This window comes from Coenobita brevimanus, chromosome 80, assembly GCF_032717465.1.
Source record: "Coenobita brevimanus isolate Jiangsu-jjx chromosome 80, ASM3271746v2, whole genome shotgun sequence".
NCBI lineage: Eukaryota > Metazoa > Arthropoda > Malacostraca > Decapoda > Coenobitidae > Coenobita > Coenobita brevimanus.
In genome coordinates, this window is record NC_137033.1 from 46319204 (window position 1) to 46340629 (window position 21426).

Consider the following 21426-nt stretch of genomic DNA (forward strand, 5'->3'; position numbering starts at 1 on the left):
AGGGAAGAGTAAAGTGATGGTCTTTGAGAGAGGTGAAGTCAGTGAATGTACAGCGAGGTTGGATGGTGAGGAATTGGAAAATGTGAGTACGTTTAAGTACTGGGGTAGTGTGATGAGTAAGGATGGAGGTTTGGAGGGTGAAGTGCTTGAAAGGGTACAGCAGGGAAGAAAGGTTGCTGGTTCTTTGAAAGCAGTGATAAGAAACAGGGAAGTGAGCATGGAAGTGAAAAAGTTACTACATGACAGTATTGTGATACGAACTCTAACGTATGGAAGTGAAGCTTGGACTGTGTTGGAAGGACACAAGTCAAGAGTGAGAGCAGTGGAAATGAGTTATTTAAGAGGAGCCTGTGGAGTCACATGGAGAGACAGGCTGACGAATGAGGATATAAAGGAGCATTGTGGTGTGGATGTGGATGTGATAGGAAGCGTTATGAGGAACACACTGAGGTGGTTTGGCCATGTGGAGAGGATGGAGGGTGAAAGACTGACGAAGAGAGTGTATGTGAGTGAGGTGGAGGGGGGAAGAGGGAGGGGGAGGCCGAGGATGAGATGGAGGGATGGGGTGGAGAGGTATATGAGAGGGGTGTGTGAGTTGGGAGCAGGGCAGTGAAATGGCGGGGGACAGGGCGACTTGGAGGCGATTTGTTTGTGGCCACCCGGAACGGGATTGAGGCGTCTGGCAATAGATAGATAAATAGATCTTTCTTGGATCCCAGCTTCCTGCAGAACCAGCAACCTCCTCCAGTCTTCTCCTTGCAACAGTCCTCTTTTTTTATGTCCTGGCTTATGACAGTACCAGCAACTTCCTTCAAATTTTCTGTTTCACGTACATGCCCCTTTCTTGCCTTGAATCCTGCACCGTGACCTGTCTTAAAAGTGGATGTACTGGACCTGACACAGGACTGAGATTCTAGAGCCCTTGCTAGTGTTTCTTGCATGCTTCTGGGTTGTGCCTGCTTCACTTGCACTTTCAACTCTGCACTGGCAAGAGCATCGATGACCTGGTCCCTCAGAAGAATAGCCAAGAGGTTGGGTGCTGCTCTAGGGTATGCCTTGTCTGTCATACTCTCCAGGTCATGAGCAAGCTGTTGTAGGGATTCACCGCGAGCACATACACGTCCCCAGAATCTTGCTCTGTAAACCTCAGTCTGGTACATGGACCCCTATCGGTGCTCCAGTATGTCTACCAAGGACTGATAACTGTTCCCCTCCTCTACTGACATCTAGCCCAGAATTCCATTAGGGCACCCTTGTGGCTAGTAACCAGCTGCACTGCACTCTACCTATCATGCCAACTATTCTGATCAGCAAGTAGTTCAAACTGCACACTGTAGGTATCCCAAGATACTCTACAATCAAAGTCCTGAGGTTTCTTTTTAGTTGGACCCCCATTATAGACATACACTTCACTGGTTTAGGACCTAAAAACTGAGGCCTCATAATTCAGTTCAGGACTTAAAACTCCTACATTCTGATTTTTCAACCTTGTAATTCTACTTTTAGATGCTTGAGATCCATCAGGATTCACCATACAGTACCCAGTCTTTTCATATGCTCCCTGTACACTAACCTGAGGCTCAGCAGTGCAGTATTTCTCTACAGCCTCAATTTTCTCACTAATTATTGTCATACTGTCGACTACATGCTTCAGCTGGTTATGTACGTGCTGTCTGCACTCCATCACTATTTCCTCACTAATCTTCAGCTGGTGGTCTACATGCTGTGTGCACTCCATCACATTATTGCTTACCTCATACTTCTGCTGCCGTAGCTCTGCATATACTTCCTCCTTCAACTGTGCTGTTCTTCCATTATTTCCCCCATGAAAGCATCTAGCTGCCCTTGAATCCTCATCTGTTACTCCCTCTGTTGCTCCTGTAATGCCTCATGCAGCTGTTCATATAGTCTTTCTGTTCACCGTTTTATGCTTTTAATGTACACTTTGTGCCTGTAATTGTTTTTGAGTTCTTTCTGTTCTTCATTCTGTGCCTGTAGTTGTGCATTTAGTGCTTGCAGTAACTTCAAGAATGTGTCCAGTGATGTCTCCTTTTGTCTAGCCTGGCCTCATGTCTGTACACCTGTCTTCATGTCGAAGGATAGACTCACTGCAGCACTTAATGAACCACATTCCTGACACCAATGTTACATACCTGTCCCACACTGCCACAGTTCTGGACTGGTTCCAGAACTCCGTCAGCTGTATGGTCGCTTTTCCTATGAGTTCAGAGGGGTCAGAGGAACTTCCTTTCTTCGGAATTGGGTGGATATTGGCTTCTCTCCATGAATTTGGGAATGAAGAAGAACGTATGCATAGTCTGAATAATACAGCTAGAACAGAGGCAAATTCAGGGGAACACTTTTTCAAAACAATTGGTGGAATTCCATCTGGCCCTGGAGCTTTGTTGGTGTGTAAATTGTCTAGAATAGATTTTACGTATCTTTGTATTTTAAGTGGAACAATTTCAGGAGAGTCAAGTTCTAGTACTGGGACGTTCTGGCTGGCATCGTCTGTGGTAGAATTTCTGGCAAATGTACTGGCAAAAATATCTGCTTTCGCACATGGGTCATTTATAATGTTGCCATCTGAAGATTTTAGTGGGGGAATGGATCATGATTTGTTAAAGTTATTACTGAAAGAATTAAGAGTTGACCAGAATATTCTATTGTCATTAGGGTTGTTATGCAGTTTTGATGCTTGCTTTTGAAGAACGTTTGATTTAGATAGATTTATTGCAGCTTTTGCATGATTTCTAGCGATTTTAAATTGAGAGAGTGACTCAGATGTTTTTTATTTTAAGTAAGAGTTTTATGCTAATGACTTTTGGGCTGTTGCTCTGGCACAATTGCCATCAAACCATTTTGGAGAATTCGATCATTTAGTGAACTGTTGACTTGGTATGAATAAATCCATACTAGCTTGTATTTAGTTGCAAATGTGGGACTGGGTAGAATTGGGATCACTAGAGAAGACTGCCATGGAATGTCAGCAAGATAATTTCTAACTTCATCCCAGTCTGCCCTGTCAAGGTGTCATCGGGTCACCCTGACAGGTTCAGAACAGGGAGGTGTGGGAGGGTTAAGTAATGAGGCTTTGATGAGACTGTGGTCAGAGGATCCAAGTGGTGACAGTACCTCTATCCTGTATTGATCTGGATTATTTGTCAAGAACAAATCCAAGAGACGGGCATTATGGTCAGGATTATCAGGTATTCTGGTCGGTTGCTTTATCAGCTGGATGAGATTAAACGATTCTACAAGCAGCTCACACTCTAGACCAGCATCATTAGTCCTGGCAGAATGCAATAACCATTCAATATTATGTATGTTAAAATCACCCAAAATGGTAATTTCAGTGCTAAGGGCATGGTTAAGGTTACTCAACTGTGTAGACATAGAATCGAATACATGTCGTTCGTTTCATTATTACCCTGATGTATCCCTTGGAAATCCAACTACTCTGCATTACTCGTCCTGACTTCATCAATGGTTATGTTCCGATGAACATAATGCAGGTAGTGTGAACCTGGATGAACTCATTTCAGCTCATCTTCCTTGCTCATACCCTTCCCTTCACATATCCTTGGCTCATTTTTTAAAACCTTACAATTATATATGCACATTAGTTTTAGTCTTCATTCCTCTGAATCTGAAAGGACTCAGAGATCTCCCTCTTCATCAAAGCATTAACTGACTTTTCCACTCTTGTGTCCCTCCACTCAGTCGCTCTTCTTTGTCTTCTTTCGTTTGCATTTACATCTCTATTTAATCTTTTTTTATATGTGAAAGCACTTTTCCTCCTTCGTCAGCTTCCCCAATGTACTAATCAACACTCTTCTTACTTCCAGCTGACCATGAACCCCGTAGTGGCCATCACCTTCACTGTGGACTTCTTTCTCATGGTCCTACACGTAAGTCTGCAGATATATAGGTGGACAGATTGCTAAACAGATAGGCAGACTGAAAATTATGGACAGATTGATAGTAAGACAGATACATTGGCAAAGAGATAGATGCATAGATAGACTGATAGATACTGTATGCATACATTTAACTGTGTACGTAAGTTGTCTGTGTGCTTTGCGTTTGTGTGCTTTGTGTGTGTGTGTGTGTGTGTGTGTGTGTGTGTGTGTGTGTGTGTGTGTGTGTGTGTGTGTGTGTGTGTGTGTGTGTGTGTGTGTGCGTGTGTGTGTGTGTCGCCCCACGGGAACCACTTGTCATGATGGGAGCTTGCATACCCGATAAATCTGGTGGGCTCTAACAGTGGGGGGAAATCCCTCCCTGACTCAGCATGACAGAGTTACCCATGCTGGAGGGGCCATCAGTAAGAGGTCAGACTATGTGTTCCCTGGTCCACTGCCTTGTGGACTACCCTTGGATGGGTTAATGCTATATCTCCCTCCAGATTTCACCTCCCTGGTTCCCCTTCACCCCAATTGAGCATTTTCTATGGACAGATCTCACGATTACGGAAGTAAAGCTGTGTATAAAGGCTAGTGAAACAATAAATCTTTTGCCTTGCCAACTGGAATTTCTTCGTTTACCCTGTTCTCTTACAGTGTACCGAGACCTGCGTTGGTGTTCCTCCCTATTTAGAATCCCATTGGGCTAGGAAAATCCTAGTATAACTCTCGTGGCTAGCAGTGGTTCTAAATACGGTGGGGAAAGAAAAGCAAAGTTTCGGTCGCCATGGTGCAAGGTACGAGGCACAAAGACGCCAACATGGCGGCACTGACGTCCCACATCCCCATCCCAAAGTGTGACCCCGGACTGTACGATATCACTACATTTTTGGAAATGGTCAAACCGGTGTTGGAATTGGTATATGAGGAGGACGTGCAAAAGATCGTAGTATCACTACCCCACTTAGGGAAGTTGGTTGCCCTGGTAGCCGGGAAAGTTAGCACGACCCTAACATGGGCACAATTCAGACAAATAGTTATTGACGCCTTCCAACCATCCCTCGGGGCGGTCATCGCGGTGTCGCAACTCAATGATGTAAAATTTGAGGAAGACCTGAATGCTACCCTACCAGATTTGGGGAAAATCATAATGTCTGCATATGCCCAGCTCACAAAGGAACAACGTAACGTGCACATTTTCACCCACCTGATACGTGTACTACCTAGTGCCTTTTGGGAACATTTCATCATCCACAATACCCAGGGGTTCAACAGAGACATAGTAACAATCCGGTGGTTGTTAGCATCACACGCTGGGAGGCAGAAACCAATTATTGTGGCCGTATGCCACATCCCAACCCAGCCAAATTAAAAGACTGAAGTGGCTATGTGCAAACCGTCCCTTCTATCCTCGTATCTCCTCATCTCCACAGGACAAATGGCTGCAGCAAGACAACCCGATCCTGACTGACCCTTGGAAATTCAAAGACTGTAATGCTTCCTGTGCCCTCCACGATATGCAGGAGCATATTTAGGCTTGGCATAACAGGTCCAACAGAAAGGACGCACCATCACAACCCCATCCCATCCTATGTCACGTAGCCGTTAAGTACACCTGAACAAATGGCATTGAACTAGGGTCTGAAGATGAGTTGAATCCAGCAGCCACCTTTTACGGCATGGAAGAGCAGCTGAAAACCGCGGAGTCCTCAGAAGCTGGGCTGGATTTTTTAGGATTCCCCCTGTCACCTGTGGCCATGGTGGGGGCAGGTAGCACCAAGCTCAAAACACCAGTCTACATGAAAATCAAACTCCAGTGAGTCCCAGTGTGGATACTGGTGTTCAACACCCTCCAGGCCTCGTCCCCTGACCTCAGTGGAGCTGGGGATGAGCCCTTGGCACTGAAGGGTGGAGCCCTTCCACTCTTGGTTACCATCCCAGAACCATTGGTCTATGTTAACCACCCGTTCATTGTGTTCAACTCGAGGTGTACAGCATACGACGGTTATATTGGGTTGGACCTACTACAAAAGCTGGGAGGCACGATCGACTGCCGGCACCGGCGCCTCCAGTTCGGTGCCCATGATCACATGGACAGCTTGCACCCTGTGGAGGCCATCACAAAAAAAAAAAAAAAAAACTTTCAACCCCACCACCAAGCATGGGTACTGCCAAGTACCTTGGCCCAGCGTTCATGACTTTTTTCCCCACAAATGCATCAACCATTTGCCACGAATTATCTAACCTCCCTGGCAATTGTCCCCCCTCACACCATTTTTTTTTTTAAATTGAGGTTCTTTATTTACAGTTCAGTACAAGTCCCATCACTCTGGGGAACACTGTCCCTGAAGGCCAGCCAGGGAGAGGGCTGCATAAGAAGACAAAAAAAAAAAAAAAAAAAAAAAATGGTATCTTAGGGCACAGAAGGTACAGAAGAAATTATCATTATAAGCACAATAATGAACAGACATACAATAATACATACATGGTACACAGTTGTTACAATAATTATCATTACAAGTTTTGAGATGAGTAAAGTGGTACATAGATACACATTATGTACATACGTATGCAGAGAGATACATATATGCACATGATTCACACAAGATACGTACAAGCTGTATTACAGAATCTCTCAGCAGACAGAGCTACTGGTCCAGATGAAATTCCTTCAATAGTACTTAAAAATTGCTCCTCAGTGTTGGCTTTTGTATTAGCAAAATTTTTCCGCTTATGCATCCGTAGCTCAATTTTTCCAGCCTCTTGGAAAGAAGCAAAGAAGCAAATATCCATCCTGTTCCTAAAAAGGGGGCAACTTCTGATCCATCAAACTATAGACCAGGTGCAATAACTTCTGTTCTCGGTAAAGTTTTTGAGACACTAATTAACAAACACATAGTCAAGCATCTAGAAATCATTAAATTAATGATCGGCAGTACGGATTTAGATAAGAACGTTCAACTGTAGATATTCTTTGCCTTCATACCCAAGTAAACAAAACAATAGTCCAACATGGTGAAACGCACACAGTAGCACTTGATATTTCAAAAGCATTTGACAAAGTATGGCACCAGGCCTTATTGTCTAAGATGTCACACTATGGCCTTGCATCTCTGGTTCCTCAAATTTCTTCTTACCTTCATAACAGAAAAATGCGGGTCATGGTAGATGGAATTTATTCTCAGTTTCATTCCATAAATGCTGGCGTACCTCAGGGATCTGTTTTGGTGCCAACCCTCTTTCTCATTCATATTAATGACCTCTTATCTGTCACGCACAACCCAATACATTTTTATGCTGATGACTCAACCCTTCATAGTTCTTTCACATTTAGTACTTCCTTTACACAGTATGATATTATAAATTCCCAAATAAACACAGCCATTTCTCTGAACCAGGACCTTTCTAAAATTAATCAATGAGGACCAAAAAATCTGGTCTCATTTAATGCCCAGAAAACTAAATACATTAATTTCTCCAACAGAAAGAATCCCTCACACTCTCATAATTTTAAATGATTTAAATATTCCCATATGTACTACAATTGATATCCTAGGTGTTACTGTAAACCCCACTCTAAGCTGGACAGCTTATGTTAAATCCCTTGCTAAAAATGTTTATAAAAAACTGGGACTTATGTATAGAGTTCGTGAGTTCTTCACTGACGAGCAGATGGCCACAATATACAATAGTCATGTGCGTTCTCAGACTGAATACTGTTCACCACTGTGGAGTGGATGTGGAGTGGTTACATTGAGGCAGTTGGACAAAAATCAAAATGAAGCCATTAGAGTATCCTGCCATAACACAGGACCTTCCTCCATTATCAGTACATAGAGATGTTGCTTGTTTAGCATTATTTTATCGATATTTTTAACAGTAAATGCTCTGACGAACTGGCTTCAATTGTGCCTCCCCTTCACATTTTATCCTGAGATACTCGGGCAGCTGCGAGCACCCATGAACTCACACTCTCTCCTCCACAATGCAGAACCTCTGCTCATCAAAATTCATTTATCCCCACAACTACTTCTCTCTGGAATTGACTTCCTGGGAGTTGCATCCCACATACATTTAATCCTCTAGAATTTAAATCCAATTGTTAAAAGTATTTAATGAATGGAGGATGCTTTTAGGCACATGGACTTATTTTTTTTCCTTTGTTTTTCCTTCCTTCATTGATTAATAAAAAAAAATCATATATATATATATATATATATATATATATATATATATATATATATATATATATATATATATCTATACATATATGTATATATTCACACACATGTAGCCATAGACATACTGCATGTACAGGATAGGTACACATACAATATATAAAGATGTGGGTATTTGTACAGGCGTGTATACATATACATAAGCAACATGCACATATATGTGATATATTCATATACACATGGACAGGGAGACATGTACACCCTAAGTAGGTACAATCAGGGAAAGGTCCGCATTACCCACTGTTCGGAGCTTTGGTGGTCGACGTATAGTCACGATGCAGCAGCCAGACCCACTTGTCTGGTAACTGTGAGTGGGAGAGAGGGTGGCCGGGGATGGGAGGGCTTGAAGAGTTGCTTATGTCACAATCAGTACATGTTTACTGTCAAAGGCATACTTCTATGCCTTCGTTTTGTAATGTTCGATAGGAATGTTTTAGAGACCGATCTAATAATTAGGGCTTCCCATGTCATTCTGTCCATTTGAAAACGAAAAACCTTTCAATCGCTCATATAGATTGGTTTATTATTATTATTATTATTATTATTAATAGATTATTATTATTATTATTATTATTATTAACAGTTATTATTATTATTATTATTATTATTATTATCGTTATTATTATAATTATCATTACTATTATTATTATTATTATTATTATTATTATTATTATTACACTACCTTAGACTCTAACTTCGAGATAATTACCAGAATATCACTGAAAATGTTTGCAGGCGGATGTTTATAGTGGGATGACAAAGGGTAAATAAATAAACAAATTTATAAGAATTTACATGTAGATAGATAGGTAGATAATTCAGAGGTTTTGTTTGCAACACATAATATAAATATATATATTGTATCGTTACGAATATCTTCTGGGGGGAAACGTCTCATGCTAAAGCCGAGAGGGAATGAAAGCATTCAAACCTCTGTCCGAACCCAGCAAACTTCCATAAGTTTCCTGACAAAACTAACTCTCCAGACACCTATGTAATCTTTTTCATAAAATGCTAGCATCATATTGTCATTTTTATCCTTACTAAATAACCGGTAACTCAGACACACGGCCCAAGTCATACATTGCTGACCTACACGTGATTCCCAACCTATCACTAAACCCTCCTTTGCCCCCAATCCCCCGCCTCCCCCTCCTTCACACTTACAGTTACCAGACATATGAGGTCTGGCTGCTGTTTCACATTCACCTGTCTCACACCAGTGCTTCGGGAGGTGGGTAATGCGGAAGTTTCCCCGACTGTACATATACATAGTAACATACACAGGTAGATAGATAGACAGAAAAGGATATGCATTATAAAATTACCTCTTGATTCAAAATCCCAGCACCAGGACAACACATGCACATGCACCTGATCTGTGTGTGTGGACAACATACACACACACACACACACACACAAACACGAGGCACCGAGCGAAGCAGACGCACGTCGCCACCACTCTGTAACTGGCCAACCTGGCCAGTGGCAATACCTAAATTAGTATTTTAATATGAGTCAAACTCTGTACCAGGTTAGACTAAAATGGTGTTCTAATATAAAAAGAAGTTTTAAGTATGACTGTTGTTCAAATTGTAAAGAAAATAAAGTAACGCAAGAATGCGCAAAATCAATTGATCTGCCCAGGGAATGTACTGTAAGTAGAATCTGTGCTCTTAGTACCTCATGGTGGCCACCTACTTTAGTAAAGTAATTTTGGAAAAGAAAAGGGCTAAAGGTAGAACGCAGGATGATGATTTCTACCAAGAACTGGTTGAAATGGAGACTTACAATAAACTGGTGGAACGAGTACACAGGCTAGAATGAGATGGATGAAATTAAGAAACAGTTGCACTTGCAGAAGAAAGAAAGAGAAAAATTAGGAATAGAAGTCAACGAGAAGACAGAACAATAGATGAGCTGACAGTAGAAGTGGGTCCACTTGGTAGGAAAATTAGTGAAATGATAAGTACAGTAGTCAACCACGAGAGTATTATGGAAGAGTTCAAAAATGATACAGAGACAATTAGGCAAGTATGCAATCTGATAGATCAGAGCAGTGATGTTGAGGAGAAGATAACACAGGTGAATGACGTGGTGCAAAGGTACAAAAATGATGTGGAAACCACTTATGCTGAAATGGTGAAAGTAAAGAAATACTTAGAAACAAGGGTGGAAGAAAAAACATTAAAAAGGAGGTGGAAAGAATAATCCAAAACAATCCTAAATTGGTCAGAGATGCAGCAGATGTCAACAAATCTATAGTATTCACTGGTATAGAAGAGGAAGAAATAAGAAACAAGATCTCGAGAGACAAAAACGAGATGACAAATATAATGAGCATATTGAAGGAAGTATCAGAGGAAATCTGTAATGAAGACATAGAGGAACACAGAAGGTTAGGGAAATACGAGAGAAATAAGTCAAGGCCCCTAAAGGTAACCTTCCAGAGTGTAAACACTGTGGAGGAGATACTAAAAAATGCAAAGAAACTTATGGAAAAAGAGGAATTAAAAAATGTATGGATAAAAAGATGCCATACACAAGAGGAACTAGAATTACCGAAGGAGAAAAGGGAGGAGCCAACAACAAAATAATGAGGGAAAATCAGAGGAGGAGAAGAATACATTTTTTTTTTTTACAAAGTAATTGGATTGCAGGTACGAAAGTGGTACATAACAAGAGGGAATAAAAAGGAGGAAGGTAGTAGAACCAAGTCATGACATGTATATAAATAAGATGATTAAGTTGATGTACTCAAATGTGGATGGAATGGTATCTAAATTATTAGAGATGAATGACTATACCAGAGAAAATGAACCACATATAATATGCCTATCTGAAACAAATTAACACCAAGGATATCAAATGACACCCTAAACTTAGAGGAATACAGTATATGGAGAAGAGATAGGAACTTAAAAAAAGGAGAAGGAATTATAATACTAACAAAGGAAAATCTAAAAGTTAAAGAAATAGAAATAGATATACCCTCACAAGTAGAACTGATTGCAGTAGAGATAAATACATCTGAAAGGAAAGAAATTGTAGCCAATTTGTACATGACACACAGATCAAACACATGGGAAAGAGGCGTATATGAGGATCTGGCAGGGAGTACAATTCCGATTTTAAAAGCATTACTACATAGAATGGAAGAGAAATCAGAAAGAACTATACTAACTGGAGATTTAAATCCAAATATAAATTGGAATACTCTAGACATAATAACCCTAGAAAGCTGTTGGGACCAAACGCTCCTGGATCTCATGCAGCAATTTTTCCTAACGCAACATGTAAGGGAAGGCACCAAAAAAAAGAGGACTCGATGTACCCTCAGTGCTAGATCTTATATTTACTAAGCAAGAAAACGATATTGACAATTTAATGTATCACTCTCCATTTGGCAAAAGCGACCATGCAGTACTAAATTGCAACTTCAGGATTGCATATGACTTAGTTAACAACAATGAAAGTTACAAAAAGAGCCTAAACTATAAAAAGGGAAATTATCATGACCTAAAGACGTACTTCTTAGAAACTGATTGGGAAAAGGAGCTTAGAGGACAATACTTAAATGCTATAATAAAAAATTTTGTGAACTTTATGAAATAGGAGTCCAGAAGTACATCCCACACCACAAAAAGGCAGAAAAGAAAATAAAGAAACAATTTAATACAGAATGTAAATAATCAAAAGAAAAAAGAGATTTGTTGTGGAATACAGTAGACACAGAAGACATAATAGTGAAAGGGCATATAACAACAATAAACAGGCAAGAAATGATTATACAAGAATAAGGAGGGAAGCCCCAAAACAGTTTGAGGAGGATATCATAATTAAAAGTAGTGATCAACCGAAGCTATTTCACAGCTACATCAGAAGCAAAACCAAAGTATAAGATAAAATACAATCCATTATGGATGAAGGGATCACCTGTACACATGAGAAGGATAATTGTGAAGCATTAAATAAGAATTTCCAATCAGTTTTTACAGAAGAAAATAGTTTTGAGAGGGATTATGTGGAACATGGTTGCCCACACATAGTACCAGATATACAAATATCAGAAAAGATATACAGGAGGAGTTAAGTAAATTAGACAAAGGAAAAGCAAATGGTCCTGATGAAATTTCACGTTGGGTGCTACATGAATGTGCAAAGGAGTTAAGTAAACCATTATCTTTAATTTTCAAGAAATCCTTGAGACAAGATAAACTACCTGACATGTGGAAGAAACCAAGCATTGTTCCCATAGTCAAGAAAGGGAATAGACAAAATCTACTCAACTACCGACCAGTATCACTAACCAGTGTTATAAGCAAGGTATTAAAGAAGCTGATAAGAAAAGTTTGGGTAAATCATCTAGAAGAACATATTATGATAACAGAAAGACAGTTTGGTTTCAGAAAAGGAAAATCCTGTGTTACTAATCTGTTGAGCTATTATGACAGAGTAACAGACACATTACAGAAAAGAGACAGATGAGTGGACAGTGTCTATTTAGATTTCAAGAAAGCATTTGACAGAGTACCGCACCAAAGACTTTTATGGAAATTGTACCATCAAAGAAGTATCGGGGCAAACTGTATTGTTGGATGCAAGATTTTCTCAGAAAAAGAGAAATGAGAACAGTACTAAGGGGAAATTACTCATCATGGAGAGAAGTGACTAGTGGAGTTCCACAGGGCTCAGTGCTGGCACCAATTATGTTTTTAGTGTATATAAATGATATAGACAGTAACATTGGAAATGAAAGCTATCTAAATATGTTTGCTGATGATGCAAAAATACAAATGACAATTACTATTGCAGACATATGTAAAGAGCTACAAGAAGAATTAAATAAACTTCATGATTGGAGCAATACATGGCAAATGGAATTCAATGTGGACAAGTGTCATGTAATCAAGTTTGGTAAAAGTGGAAAATGACCTGATAGGGATTATAAGGTAAACCCTACACACATCAGAAAAGGAGAAGGACCTAGGTGTGATTATCAATAACAGACTATCTTCGGCTGACCACATCAGTGAGAAGGTACGGAACATGTATACACTGCTTGCAAAAATGAGAATAACATTCACATACATAAATGAAGACATGCTAACAAAGATAATAACATCTTTCATCAGACCAACCCTGGAACATGCATCAGTAGTCTGGGGTCCTCATCTCAAGAAACACATACACAAGACTGAAAAAGTACAAAGGGCCACTACAAGATGGGTACCAAGCTTAAGGAATCTAAGCTATGAAGAAAGACTAGAAAAACTGAATCTGCCTACACTACAGGAGGGAAGCAAAAGTGGAGACATGATTATGCTTTATAAATGCATATCAGGGCAGGAGAAAATGGACATGAATGATTACATAATCTATGGGGATGCATCAGCAAGAGGACACTGCAAAAAACTGCATAAAAAGAGAGGCAATAAAGATGTAAGGTAATTTAGTTCCCAAATATTGCAATTGATCAGTGGAATGCACTACCTAATGAAACAGTTTGTGCCAAAACAATTCATAAATTTAAGGATAAGTACGATAAAAATGGTTTAAGACACAGGACAGTACGGGCTTGATTCATTCCTGTAAAGGTACAATTAGGTAAGAACAATTGGGTAAGAACACACACACACACACACACACACACACACACACACACACACACACACACACACACACACACACACACACATGCAGACACCTTGTCGAAGTTTCCCCTCAAGTCTCTCACCGAACTACAGAAAACGTGGAGCAACACAACAGAGAACACCCTAATGTAGCAATGGGAAACTAAGCCTAAACCAAGGTGAATGTCTCTCAACATCTTCAACAAGCTCGAGCAAATAGGGGACCACCTCTATACCCCTTCCGGCCACATTGTCATCAACCCAGCGGAGGTCGAGGGCGTCATGACCCACCTGCACTATGGGAATGGTATTCACCTCAGTCAACAGAAGTTACTTCAAACATTCTGGGATATCTACTGGGCACCACACCCACCAGCCGTCACCAGACAGGTGATACAAGCCTGCCCAGCCTGTCCCCTAGAGAAAGACATTCCTGCATCATCACATGACCCACATCCCTCCTACATATCATCACCAAGCAGCTCTCCTGTCTCGTGAAGCCCCAGCCCATCACCGTCATCCAACCATCACCACCCGGATCAACAGCGCTGCGTTCACCGTTACCACCCCCCGTGCCCCCCCCCTCAGTCAACACCTCCCACTCAGCTTCATCCCCTTCCAAACCCACCATCACTCCACCCCACCCTTTGCTCCCACCCAGACGTTCCCACTCATCTCTCACCCACAATATCACCTCACCTGCATCCCCACCATCCCCACAACCCTCCCTGACTTCTTCCACATCACTCTGCAACACTAAGTCAGCCACCAGCTCCATATTCTCCTTCTCGCACTTGATCAACAGATGGAGTCACATTCGAGTCTTCACCAGATCTGGGCAACAATAGTGATCAACAAACAGATACAGCTCCACAACACAACCCCACACATTGCATCCCCACCAACCCCACCACCACTCCCCCAATCCACACAACACCATAACCCCCTGAAATCCAGTCCCTCACAAATGCACATTCATACCCAACCTATTACACCAATACCTCATCCCCTCACAACAGTACTTTTGCATCAACATCCACATACGACAAGCCAACCCCCAGGTCAAAGGTCACCATACATCTCCCTGCCACAACTACAGCTGTTACCATAGCCACCATCTCCTCTCTACAACAATTGCTGAACCAAGCCAGCATGCTCGTCCAATATACCTTCTGGATCTAATAGGACGGGCAACAAAGAAGGATTCAGAAGCTCCAGCACTTGCCCCGGTTGCTAACCAGCTATTCCCACCCCTGGTCCTTGATTCTTGTCGAAGATCCCATCAGAGAACTCGTCAAGCGATCCCTCCACTGGTACTGCCTCCTCCACAAACTCAAACCAAGCCCCATCACCAGCCAAGAACAAATATTAGACCTCCTGCCATGAGGACGTGGCTTACAGGATGGCGGGGGTGGTAAAATACCCGGGACTCCAACCCAACAGACAGAAAGATATGCTGCTGTCCCGGCTCCAAAGGCAACCGTAGCAAATACGTGTGCCCTGAGAAACCACCAACAAATCACGGGAATATGAGTGCCCGACCGAGAAGGACAGATGGAGCTGGCACACCCCATGACTGGAAGTCCCTCTAGCCTGGAAACGCCACACCTCCCTCATCGCAAACCGAGTCACCAGCACCAGCAGTGGCGAGGGCTCATTAACTCAGTGCTTGCTAGAGGCAGTACATCTGGGCTTGCTAGATGTGGCTTCACAATGCAGAAGTTCCAATGTTCCAGTGTGCTGGCTAGATGCGGCACCCCCGAGCTTGCCAGAGGCAACTGGGCAACTCAAACGAAGTTCCAGACCACACACTCCCCATAGCCTGGCAGGCTTCCCCACCATGATGCTGAAGTTGGAGCAAGCCCCCCATACACACAAATATCCCTTCCCACAGGTAGAGAATGCCCTCCTACACCTGGAAAAGGAATCCCAGGCTTGGTAACATAAATTTGTTGTCCCGATTGTATCGGGTCCCTTCTAACTTCACCAATAGACCCATTCTGGGCACAAACCACACAACCCTATCGCCAGACTAAGGGGGAGAAAGAGTCAGACATCAAGCCTCCACTTTTCCGGAGCCAGGGTCATAGCCTATCTCCCCCTTAGTCTTATCACCACTAATTCACCACACTACAGCACATGTACAGATGTAGAGTTGAAACCAAAGCCCCTTTCCTTTTCCAGAGAATACCCCGGCGGTGAGTGTAAGTGTCATGTCCAGGATATCTCCTTCCAGATTTCCCCTCCCCAATTTCTCTTCGTCCCAGTTGACCATTTCCTACAGATAGAGCTCATGTTTTCGGATGCAAAGCTGTGTCTAAAGGCTAGTGAAACATATCTTTTGCCTAGCCATCTGGAGTTTCAATGTTTACCCTATACTCTTAAGGTTTATCGAGACCTGCTTTGGTGTTCCTTCCTGTTTAGAACCCCAATGGACTATGAAAATCCTAGTATAATAATAATAATAATAATAATAATAATAATAATAAAAATAATAATGATAATAATTTTGGTGCCTGGTGCTTTAGTGGGTAATTATGGCGCTCCAATCGGATTGAGCCAGTGAAGGTTTATATCCAAGGGGTGGCTGAGGTTTATTGCTCACGTAATGCCACTCAGGGATGAGTGAGACTGATCACTCTCATCTTAATTGTCAGGACCAACTTGCCTAGCCCCAGGCTCCTACTCTCCTCATCAGGCAACGTAGGATTGGATGATGGATGAATGGATAATAATAATAATAAGAAGAAGAAGAAGAAGAAAATAATACTGTAATAATAATAATAATAATAATAATAATGATAATAAAATAATAATAATAATAATAATAATAATAATAATAAAATAATAATAATAATAATAATAATAATAATCAACAACATTTGCTAATGTTAAGCAACATACAGAAAGTGTGTTTTAAAGGTGTACCGTCGTGAGATATAGCTTTTGCTCACCTTTTCTCCTTACCCGTAGCGGAAATGAAGTCATAACCAGGATTTCTCACTGGAAACCTGATGTTCTGTGTTAGGGTGGTATAATCTGGTCAATTAACGGACTAAAATTGTGATCTCTTCATCATTAATGCTGAGCTACGACAAAAGATAAACAAGAGAAGACGGTAGTAGTCTTGAACAAGTGTAATGGAATGGAGGTAGAGCCATAGCACGGTCATTTTCCTCCAATGAGTTAAGTGAAATATGCTGCAAAAGGAAGAAAAAAAAAAAACTGGATCAAGTTAAAATGAATTAACTAGAGTACGAAACTTTGACAGACTGAAAAATGAAGCATTAGCGATGACAAAGTCGCTACTGAGGTGTGGAAAAGCCTCAATACAACAACAATATATCATCGTTCGATGTAAATCCATGGCTATCCCGATCACCCAGGGATAGGGATCAATGCTGAGCAGAAACTATGGCTCAGAGCTGTATTACCTTAATGCCAATTAAGTACGATTTTTTTTTTAATGCTAGGAAGAAGGAACCAAAGACCATGAGCCTGCAATAACTGTTCCTTCCAAGAGAAAAACAAAATACAAGAGAGAGCCAAATTCAAGATCCGATCATTTTGAGATGCCTGGACATACTGCGTTTGAAAGACTGGTGATCATAGCTAGCAAGAAATACAGACAGAGGGAGACAGTTCCAGGTTGACCTGTTGCATAAATGAAGGACTGGGAGTAACGGTTAACTCTTGCATTAGAGAGTTGGACAGAAAAGAGATCAGAGTTTGCTGCCAGACGGATGCAACGTGCCCGTCATAGAGGTGGAGGAATGCAAGCAGACTGTTCAGAGCAGCATGACCATTGAAGTGGCGATAGAGAACAGATGAAGATGCAACAGTGCAGCGAAGAGCAGTTGCGCTCTCTAAATTTATCATAGTTTATCCCTGGTTAAAGGCAGAGGACGTAGAGACTGTTGTTAATTATTCAAGCGGTTTTAGTAACCCAGAAACGACGTTCTCTTTAATAATTCTTGTTATTGATAAATTAAATGCTACTGCATTTAACCCCCGTGGACAACTATGCATTGTAAATACATGTAATTATGTGGTATTTTCCACTGACCTAAGCTGCGTCTGCGCGATAGGTGACGTGGCAAGCAGGGAAAGATTTCCCTGTTAAGGCAGATGTGGAATTAAGATATTTACATAGTTAAAGGGAATAATTGGTCTAACTTTAATTTAAGTGGAACTAAGATTAATTTGTTAGATTTACCCTGTACATATCATGATGTAATTATAACTGTATTTAGTACTGTAAATAACTAAAAGTTGGCAACCTACCATTCTATGAGGGAGGTAGAATTGCCGCGTTCACTCACTCTGTTCCTAGTCGCCCTCAAGCTAGGTTGTACATACGCACCATAAGGACGCTTGCTCAAGCAACTATACCAGGCAGCCTCATCGTCATCGGTTAACGATCACTCCCTCTTCATATAGCTAAGTAACCTTTACGAATTGGCCAATTCAAGGGGGGATTAGCGAAGAGATGAGATAGAAGAATAGTATTGTAGGTGAGTTAAATTTAATTTACGTATCACCTAACTCTGAGACTTGTTTGATTTACTTAAACAACTTTAGGGAAGAGTAACGACCTACGAGTTGTGTAGCGTGAAAATTCTTGCATAGCGGTGTCCCGGCAGGGATACCGACTTGTATACATTAAACTATTTCACATTTTGGTGCCCAGAAAGAGGGCCCCGATTTGTTTAACAGAATTACTCTACATTTTTCACATTTTTGGTGCCCCGAGTGAGGATAACCGATGTGTGCAGAGGCGCTGAATGTGTTTAAAGCTGCTTTTGTGGGGCATAGTTTACTACCACATTCGGTTGAAGTGGAAGACGTGGACGTACGTGTCTATAGGGCTCCGGGAGGAAAGGCAAGCTTTTTCTCTGAAGATGAAAGGCTGAATGCCGTACTAGACTGGGAGCATGACCGTACGGTCCTTTTCCTTGGAGAAAATGATATCCATGAGGACGTGGAAGTCAATGAAGTTGTGGAGAATATTTTAGCAGTGGTAGGAGCCATAGAGGGCTCTTGTAAATCCTCAGTAGCCATAACCCTCCTCGAGCCAAGGAACCTGCCATATGGCTCTCCAGTTTGTTATGGAACATATAAATTAGTTAGCAGAGCTGTAAACCGAAGTTTGCAACGGGCCAGGAAGGGAAGGGATTTCATACATTTTAATGCCAAGCCCTTCCAAGCAATGTTGAAATCTGATGGTATACATTGGAACCATCATGGTAGGGAAGCGGTTCTGCAGAAATTTATAAATTATGTAGAACATAAGAAAGGAGAGTTCTATGCTGTACAAGCTATGGGTGGGCCTATGGAGTATTGAGGTAATAAATTCTGAGCTCTGGGAATATGGGTGTTTTGGCAATTGAGTGTGGGGATGAAATAAAACCCTTGAGGTTTAATAACCCTGGGGAATAGGTTAAAAGTATAGACCTAATCCCTACACTCCTCAAAATTAAACTAAATAATTAGCTGAGCTGTAATGAATATTACGAAATTGGGAGAGGGGATAATTTGTACAATGAGGACTTAATCCCTACCCTCTTCAAAATTTTAAATAATCAAATCATTACTAAGTTGTGGTAAAATTGTGGTTGGAATTCATAATTAAATTATTAAATTAGAACTCCGTCAACATGTCTGTTTCTTTATTGCAAAGATCTTCTAGTAGTAAGGCAGGATGGGTAACTAGAGCCATAAATGATTGTAACCAGTCGCTGGACCAAATACCTCTGTCCAAGGAGAGAATAAATAGTCTCCTAAATATTCTGAAAGATCGATGGAGTAAGTACGAAGAGAGTTACTTAACTTTAGAAGCGGCTATAGTAAAGGCTGAGAATAAGGAACTCTTAGAGTCAGAAACTACTAAGTTTGAAGACAAATTAGAAGAATACTTAACTGTAGTAAAGACACTAGAGTCTGAATTAGCTGACACTGCCGCGGAAACACAAGTTGTGGCACAGCAGAGTAGAGCTGTGTTACCACAAATAACGCTTCCGGAATTTGATGGAGAGCAGAACTGGAAATCCTTCTGGGATCAGTTCAAATATTTGGTACACGATAGAACAGATCTCCCTAAAGTCACCAAACTTACTTATTTGTTAGGACAGGTCAAAGGAACACCATATCAACTGATAAAAGAATTACCAGTAGAAGAAAATAACTATGAAGTGGCTTTGACCATCCTTAGACAAAATTACGAAGACAGGGAACAAATTATAAATCATTTATTGCGGGCTCTAATAGAATTACCCATGCCTAGGCACGATTTTGATTCCTTGCAAAAATTTAGAATTGCAATAAGTTGTAAATTAAGGGCCTTAGGTACTTACGAAGATATTAAGACATCAGATTGGGTGCTTTCAAGAATTGTATCCTTAAAGCTACCACCGAAAAGCTTTGTATGGTAGGTACCAGAAGGATAATTTCTCCTGTGAAGAGATAGAGGAAGGCTTGATGCAACTCTGTAAACATTTGCAAGGAACATTAAACACTACTGAGGTCAAACAGAAGACCGAAGTAAAGAAAAAACCCACTAACCAACTGATAGGGAAAGTTAAGTCAGAGAAGACTAAGTATGTGCCTAAAGAAGAGATAGGTACTTTCCTTAGCAGCACAAAGGCCGAGGATAAAGTATTAAAGATAAGGAATAGACATGCTGAAGATATTAAGGAAATAAAACCTTCCATGGTAAAAGACAGGAAAGTTTGTGTCTTTTGTGGTGAACAACATTCCAGTGTATTTTGTCAACACTACCCTGATTATGCTTCTAGAGTAGGGAAGCTTCAGGAACTGGGGTGTTGTATAATCTGTATGAACTCCGAACATACTGCCGCGGACTGTAAGACTAAATTAAATCTTTGCTTTAAATGCAAAAGGATCATCATCATAGTGCTTTATGCCCTAGGATGAAAATTGAGGTTCCTAAACCTGCAAGCGTCAATATGACAATTGCAAAAGGGAATGCTCCATTAGTAATGCCAGCTGCAGTACCAATAGCAGATGTGAAAGTATTGTTTGAGAATAGAAACCAATTGGTATGTACCCTGTTTGATACGGGTGCTCAGAAAACTTTCATATCTGCAGACATTGTGGAGAAATTAAAGTTACCAGTTATCGGCAAGGTAAATCTAGCCATTACAGGATTCTTAACAACTAGGAAAGCTCAGTCTTTTGATTTAGTTAGACCTGTAATACAATTAGGCAGATATAAATGCCGTATAACAGCAGCTGTGCTTGATACTATGGAGACAAGTATATACATAAAGGGATTGAAGGAAACCTCTGATCATCTACAAAGCTCAGGGATAAAGTTGGCTAAACGGAATGTGGAATCAGATACTGTGGGTCCCATAAAAATGATAATTGGTTCTGATTATTGTGGAAGATTCCTACATAGGACTTTCAAAAGGAATAAGGTACAGTTGTTCAAGAGTCCAGGAGGTAACCTTATTATAGGTCAGTTGCCTTTTCCAAAACAAGATAAAGGAGAGGCCAAGCTAGTAGACTCAGTGTTTGTTACCCCCACACAGTCATTGATGGTAGCTAGAATAGGTGCAGAATTAGAACCTACTCAGATAAATGACTTGTTGGATGAAAACATTGAACCTGTACACAAACTGTGGGACCTAG

At 41.0% G+C, this 21426-nt stretch overlaps 1 protein-coding gene across 1 annotated transcript in view; it reads left to right on the forward strand.

Moving 5' to 3' along the window:
- Positions 1–21426, forward strand: part of LOC145409354 (uncharacterized) — a 309085-nt gene that overhangs the window by 230427 nt on the left and 57232 nt on the right. The window contains exon 6 of the mRNA XM_080279823.1: positions 3849–3911. Within this exon, the coding sequence (XP_080135949.1) occupies positions 3849–3911 (63 nt within the window). The remainder of the gene's footprint in view (positions 1–3848; positions 3912–21426) is intronic.